The sequence below is a fragment of the Phaethon lepturus genome, unplaced genomic scaffold (assembly GCF_000687285.1).
Source record: "Phaethon lepturus isolate BGI_N335 unplaced genomic scaffold, ASM68728v1 scaffold40898, whole genome shotgun sequence".
Classification (NCBI taxonomy): domain Eukaryota; kingdom Metazoa; phylum Chordata; class Aves; order Phaethontiformes; family Phaethontidae; genus Phaethon; species Phaethon lepturus.
Window position 1 is genome coordinate 1516 of NW_010557579.1, and position 7090 is coordinate 8605.

The 7090-nt window shown below is 44.9% G+C and overlaps 1 protein-coding gene across 1 annotated transcript; it reads right to left on the reverse strand.

Moving 5' to 3' along the window:
- Positions 1-484: 484 nt before the first annotated feature.
- On the reverse strand, positions 485-6792 carry LOC104625226 (cytochrome P450 2D17; the record flags this gene model as incomplete). The annotated part of the gene is made up of 8 exons (XM_010292799.1): positions 485-663; positions 793-934; positions 1881-2068; positions 2689-2830; positions 4605-4778; positions 4907-5067; positions 5712-5864; positions 6597-6792. Coding segments are annotated over 8 exons (1335 nt in total), but the record flags the coding sequence as incomplete, so codon positions are not given.
- Positions 6793-7090: the final 298 nt, after the last annotated feature.

Here is a 7090-nt window from a genome sequence, read left to right on the forward strand (position 1 = left end):
GGGTATGCAGTGGAGCTAACAAGGAAGGGAGGGGGTCAGGAGTACCTTACAGATTTTCCCAAGTTTTTTTGCTCCTAGAATTGCAAGACCCCAGGGTTGTCTTTTACCCAGGATACCCTGGTATTTCAGTAAACAGTGATTCAGGACTAATACTTTTTCAGTAGCTGTGTGCTCAGTGAACTGCTACTGCAACCAATGACAGACCAAAGTACAGCAGAACTGGCTGATTAGGCATATACGTATTTGCAAACATGATGGTCATTTGTAACTTGCTATGGCTGTCTGATTCAAGATCCAGGACTGTAATTAAGCTAAACTATATCTATTGAACCAGATCCTTACTTTACACAACTGCGGACATCTACACAGACCTGAGAGGTCTTGAGTGGAACCCAGTATGCCTAGTCTATGCCTAGCCCTGCCACATTTCTGACAGAGTTTGGTTTGGTGTGTGGTCTCTGAGTGAAAAGAGAGCGGCATGCACTTATCTTGGGACAGCTCGCACCAGGTATGGGTGTGGGGAGCTTGTGAGGGCAAAGTGACTGTCCTCTCGTGGTCTGGGCTGGTCCTCGGGGACCACAAAGGTGAATTTCTGCAGGAGAGTGGTAAAGAAAATAAAGAGCTCCATCCTGGCCAGCTGTTCCCCCAGGCAGGCACGGCGACCTGCAAGAGAGGGAGTAGAAAGTATCTGTGAAAGAGGACATTAAACCACGCTGGAATCGCCATGGGAGGAGCAGATCACCCCTCCTGCTGTTCCTCTGACTTGCAGCTGGATCCTCCCCTCAGATTTACCTGCTGAGAAAGGTATGAAGGCCTCTGGTTTCACAAACTGCCCGTTTGCATCCAGGAAGTGTTCGGGGTAAAATTCATTTGGTTTCTCCCAGACTGCCTCATCCTTCAGCACGGAAGACAAGTTGGTGATGATTGTAGTGCCCTGCGCTCCTCCACAAGAGGAAACAACTTGTGTGAGAACAGCAGCATTATCTTGGCACAATGGATCAGTGCTGGTCCCTCTTTAGTCCGTGTGTCCCATCTAATAGCAACCATCATCATTAGGTGCTTCAGAATAAGGCACCAATCTCTTCTGTATCTCATTTAAACAGAGGTAAAGCAGGGGACTTTTCTAGTCACATATGGTGCCTGCTTTATGCTCTGAAGCATCTGAACTTCTGCAATTTGTGTCCTTATAAAGGCCGTTGCATGCAAATGCCAGTTTCATGGTTACACAGTGGAAACAGCCTCTGCTTCTCAGATCCTCCTGGACTTGTGTTATAGCTGGAGGGAAAAAGCTGACTGACAGACTTGAAAGCCCAGCTTTCACAGGGACCATGGGAAATTGCAAAGCTTTCCTGTTTCACATGTCAATGTTCTAAGCTAGAGGAGATATAACAAGGCTAAAAAAATCCCATGCTTGCATTGCTACCAGTGCTGCCAGGGCAGAGTGCTCTTGCTGCCTGTCACAATGGCAGTGGACTGGATGCCAATGGCATTTGAATAGCTTCCGAGATTAGAGTTTTAACTACTTCTGTCTTGAAAAAGCCAGTAAGCTGGTGTCATGTGCCTCCAGAGAGCCTGTTAGGCTCCATGACTTTCTCCTTCCAACACAAGCAGTGGAAGTCACTGCTCATCGAGAGGAAAGCAAACCTTTGCACTGAGCTGCCACTGCAGTTGGGTTCCCACAAAACCAGTGCAAACCTAGAACACAAATGAGACTTTCTGCCTGGTCTTAGCATTTTAAAATGTCCTACTTCAGTGCTCGCCAGTGATTGCCATTTGGGGCTGAAAGTGCAATGCTGCAGAGTTGTGTGGCGTCACCCACACCCCAGGCTTGGCATCTGCACAGGGAGAGGATGCTGCATTGCCTATCTGGTCACAGTCACCTTGGGAATGAAGAAGCCTTGCAACTCGGTGTCCCGGTACGTCATGTGAGGTAGTCCAATAGGAATGACATCCCCATAGCGTTGCACTTCGTGGATCACAGCACTGGTGTAGGGCATGCTCACTTGGTCCTCCATGGTGGGTGATCTCTCTCTGCCAATCACCTTATCAATCTCTGCTTGGACCTTACCTGAAAGCAGCACAGCTAAGGAATTAGAGTGCCCTTAGATAAACAGAAGGGGCTGGTACAAGCTGTAGGAAGGCTGGCTGCATGAGACTGTAGATACAGGGTGAGAGCAGGACAAGCAGTTAGAGGAAGGAACAGAAACTAGAGAGGAATGCATTTGTTTTCAGTTGCTCAGAGCCATCTGTATCACTATTCTTTGTGCATAGTGTCTTTAATAAAGGTCTTGTCACTCAACATGCTATCTTACCCCTCCTTTATGCAGCTGAAAGGGTACTTGGGCATGCAGCATTAGAGAATTAAAACAGATTAGCATTTATTCCAAATACTGGAAGAAGAGGCTACTGTGGCCACTGAAAGCCTCCAAGTAGCCTTCAAAATGAAGGCAAGAGCAAACTTGCCCTTCCAACTCTGGTCTTTTTATCAGGGCTTCCCCCCTGCCACTGGTCCCTGCCAGAACAGCTGTGTTTGAGAAGTGTTTCTCCTGGTTTCTGCTAGACCAACAATCACCAAAGCTATTCCTCATTGAAAAATCCTCAAAGCATGGAGAGCAGATGTTCAGTCTCCTTGCAGAAAAATGAGGGTTGAAGGGAAGACACCACACCTCTGCCTGTCTTCTGACTTACTCTGTATTTCTGGGTGGAGAAGCATGTACAGAAATGCCCACCGGAGAGTGGTGGAGGTGGTCTCAGAACCAGCTGCAAACAAGTCTGCGGTGACCAGACGAAGGTTGTTATAGTTGAAACCGCTCTCTTCAGCCACCTTACCCTGCAGAGAGCAAAACAAGTGGGTGATTGGAGATGGGGTACTTGCTGGGCGAGAAGACCGTTAGTCCAGAGAAGTACTGAGAAGGACTAGATCTATTTTTACTGACCAAGAAGTTCATTGATAAAGCACAACCTGTGTATGACTGATGTACTTCAGTAACCCTGTTATCTCCTGTATTTGAAGCTCATCAGTCACCTCCCGTGTCCTGAGAGGTGAACAGTACACCTGCCTTCAGGACAGAATTGAATGCCTTGTGCTCTCAACTCAAACAGACAGCAGGCCCCTGCCACTTGCCATGACATCCTCCCCCAGAGGAGGTAGAACACAGTTATTCAGGTTTGATCAGATCCTAAAACCCACACAGTAGAGAGGAGGCTGTGTTGATGTGGCAAATGCAAAATTAACAGTATTTTGAGGGGGTTATCTATATATAAGCTACGCATTACAGATTCTTGCTGCTTCTGCCCTGCTATTTTCTTACAATAAAAAAAAAAAAAAAAAGATCAGGGTATCATTGCTGTCTGTTAAGCCTGCAACACCAATTTCAGCAAAACTGGTCTCTCATCCAAATGCTAATTGAACTCAAATTTATTAGCATATGAGATATGACAAGCTCTCTGCATGAGTTCATCTGCTTGTCTTTTCTAATCCATTTTATACTTTTCTTTCCTAGGGACTAGCTTCTGTTAAGTTATTCTGTATATTTTGATGCTCTTGTAATATGGATAGCAATTAGTAAGGCATTTAAGACTCAACTTATTCCAATAAAAGATCTCCAGCAAGGGAACGATGGGGCTGACCTGACCAAAGTTAACCCAGTACAGGGATGTGCCAGACTGATTTATCAGGGGACCTTAGTGAACAGAAAAGAGATGTGCCAAGAGGCAACATGGTCAGGCTCAGATCCGTCCCCAAATAGTCCTGCTCAGTGCAGAGTAACGTAGGTCACGTTGCTCTGCCCGTGCGAGCTGGGGGAGCTAACGCATGGGCTGGAGGTGCCCGGTGCCTGCAGCATGGCAGGGTTCACTATGCAGAGCAGCAGTCCAGCCTGAGGACTCGGGTGGCGGAAGCAATTTGCAGGCAGAATTTGCTACTCTTGTTCATCTGGCACTTGAAATCCATGTGCAGAAACATATGGCGGATGGATGGGCTGACGCAAGTACCTTTGATTTTATACTGACTTCATGCCTGACTGAATCAAGGAAAGATTCCTTTTTATTTCAGTGAGGTTCAGATTTAGGCCTTCATCTGATCTGTAGGGAATGAAGTCTTAGCAAGCAATTCAAAGACACACGTCTGAAAGGAGACACTGTCTTTCCAAGTCAACTTGGTTTAAAGACAGGCTATGGAACTGGGCAATGATACCAAAAAGCCAGTCTGTTCCTGCAGTTTTGTAACTGATTTTGAGACATCAGGCACTGACATACACAGAATCTTGCATGTTGACTTGTCCCCTGGCGCAAACTTAGAAATATTAGTGAGTTCTCAATTATTGCCTTTTAAATGCCTTCAAAATGGTGTAGACTGGAAAGAAGGGAGTTGCTAGACTCTGAGGGGAACATTAAAGGTAGAAAATGGGAATGAGATCATCAGCAGTTAATATGGTCTCTTAAGACAATAAAGGATGTTACAGCATCAAGGAGTTAACACCTTTCTTCTCAAGATACACATGGAATGAAAAGCTAGGACATTAGTTAGTGAGAGGTTTTATACAGCTTTATGAGGAAAGTCAGGTTCTATCAACAAGCTTAAACAGGCAGAGGTGTCACCGTACCTTCTTCATTTCCTTTAAAAACGCATCAGTGAAATCTCGGATGTAAGCAGGGTTCCAGGTCTCTATGTGCTTATCTATGAGCGCATCTATAAAGTCCATGAACGCCTTTTGCCCTCGAAAGGCTTTCTGTGGCACTCCGGGGATGCGCAACAAAATAGGCATCACGTTAAGAAGCTGGGATATCAGAACCAGAGAGAGAGAGAGAAGATATTATGTGATGCAAAAAGAAAAATAATGAAAACGCAATGCTCTCAAGCAACAGAGGGAAGCTCCTTACAGAACATATTACGCTCTTGGTTTACCTGAGGCAGGAATCCAGCTTCTTCGTTCAGGGAGTTTTCAAACAAATGTAATAGCTTCTTGAATGTCTCATCACCGTAGTCGAAACGCTCTCCATAGATGGTGGTGCAGATCACATTGCAGACTGCATTATTTACAAGAAAACGTAAATCAAAAGGACAACCTAAAAATGGAAACGGAGACCAAGCAATGAAGCTAGGCAACACCAGGCTGTTGGACCTCAGCTGTCAGCAACAAGAATATACACATGCCTCCTTGACACCTTCAAGAGAAAAAAAACCCAAACCACTTGAAGTACAAATGCATCATACTAGGGAGTAAAGATCTTCTTACTACTATTTGGTTGATCCTTGTTTAAAGGAGAAAACTCCCAAGAAAAGCTGGGTTGCAGGGTTGTTCTGTGGCTTCACAGATAACACTGTGCTATGTGTCTAGATGACAGGTGATGTGCTGTGAAAACTCTCAGCTGTGCTTCTATTGCATGTGATAATAGCAGTATGTTCCACTAAACTTCATAATCGTTACCCAGCTCTGGGAATAATTATATTTTACTTCTTTATTTCTATTTTTTTCCTGTTTGTTTCTTTTTTTTCAAATGGATTAGTGTTACAGTAGCCACACTGTGTGAAGTAGAAGTGGCTTCAAGGTAGAGCAGGGTCACTAATGCATATAAACTAGAAACACTGCATTTGCTTAGGAGGAGAGCACTGCATGCAAACAAGAGTGGCTGTAGTATTACTTCTCTCTCTGCATCACTGTATTGCCTTACTTTTCTGTGATTTCCCCATCCTTCTAGATGTAACAAACCTTCTTCAGAATTGACTGCAGAGCACAGAAATTCCGCTTCCTCTGTCACCTGCTCTTCCAAGGATTTCTTTCCCATCCCAAAGTTCCTCAAGGTAGAGAGCGTGAATTTTCTTAGCTCCTTCCAGACATGCCCGTATCTTGCTACAATGATCCCTGGAATTATGGATGAGCAAGAAATGTCAGGAGCTCTGACCTATACATCAAGCAAAGTTCATTACAAAATACCAAAGGTGAGTTTGCAGGTACAGGTCTGTGTGGATAGATGAAAGAGTCTGATCTTCTACAGCTTGTTCATACAGCAATTCTAAAAATGGGTTACTGCACCTTCTAATGCATATGCATGGCTAATGAAGGTGGAGAGGGATTCAATGAGAGCAACAAGTGCTGGTAAGGATAAAAGAATCACTCCATCAAACTATTCAGCATTGCACCCTTAGCTTGTGTGAACTGGGTAGCAGCTTGTGCCACCGCACAGGAGCTGGGGATGAGAGATGTGGGCTGGATGCTGGATAACACTCTGTCGTGGAAGAAAGTTACCATTTTTTTTGTAATGACAACAACATGCACATAAACATAAGCCTTAATCACTGGTTGTTGGGAGCTACCAGCTCCAACGCTGGCAGGAAAGTTGTACCACTGATAGTGTCCTAACACTGCTGAAGAGGTGTGTGCTACCACTGGAGCTGTACTACAACCACTAAGGGGAGCCCCCTTTTCATCAAGTCTGATTTTGTAACCACCAAAGAGTGGCAGTCATACAAGGAGATTGACCAGAGAGACATGAGAAGGTGGCACCGTACTGAGAAAATCTTCCATCTACCCACCATCTACCCAGTCCTCCTTGTGCTAGTGCTAGTGGGGAATGGCCGTTTCCAAGGGACTTGCCTTCAGATTTATTTCCGTAGCCCAGATGTTCATATACTGGCAAGTATGGCCGGTCAGCAAAGTCCTCTGATTTGTGGACCAGGGCTTCCTTCACTGTTTTATACCCATTCAATACTACCAGGTTGGTCCAGCAGTTCTGGAGATTGAAGACGTTTCCAAACTTCTTGTGAAGCTGCCAAGATGAAAAAATATGTCCCTGAAAATGAGCTGAATATAACATCAAAAATGTCACCATATCCTTCCTTAGGGACTTTATTATTTAATGATTTTTGAGGTGCTTTTATTAGGAGACCTTCAGCTGATCTTTGACCTTTGTCTTTGCAGTGCAACAGCTCAGAGCAGTGCCAAACAGCAGCTGAAGCAGGAATCAATGCTCTGGGAGTGGAAAGATTTAGAATACACCTACCCTGGCCAAACTGTTGCCATGACCGTTGTGCAAGTATTTTGGATTTTGTCTGACAACACAAGGTCAAGGACCTTTTTGTGGATTTTCA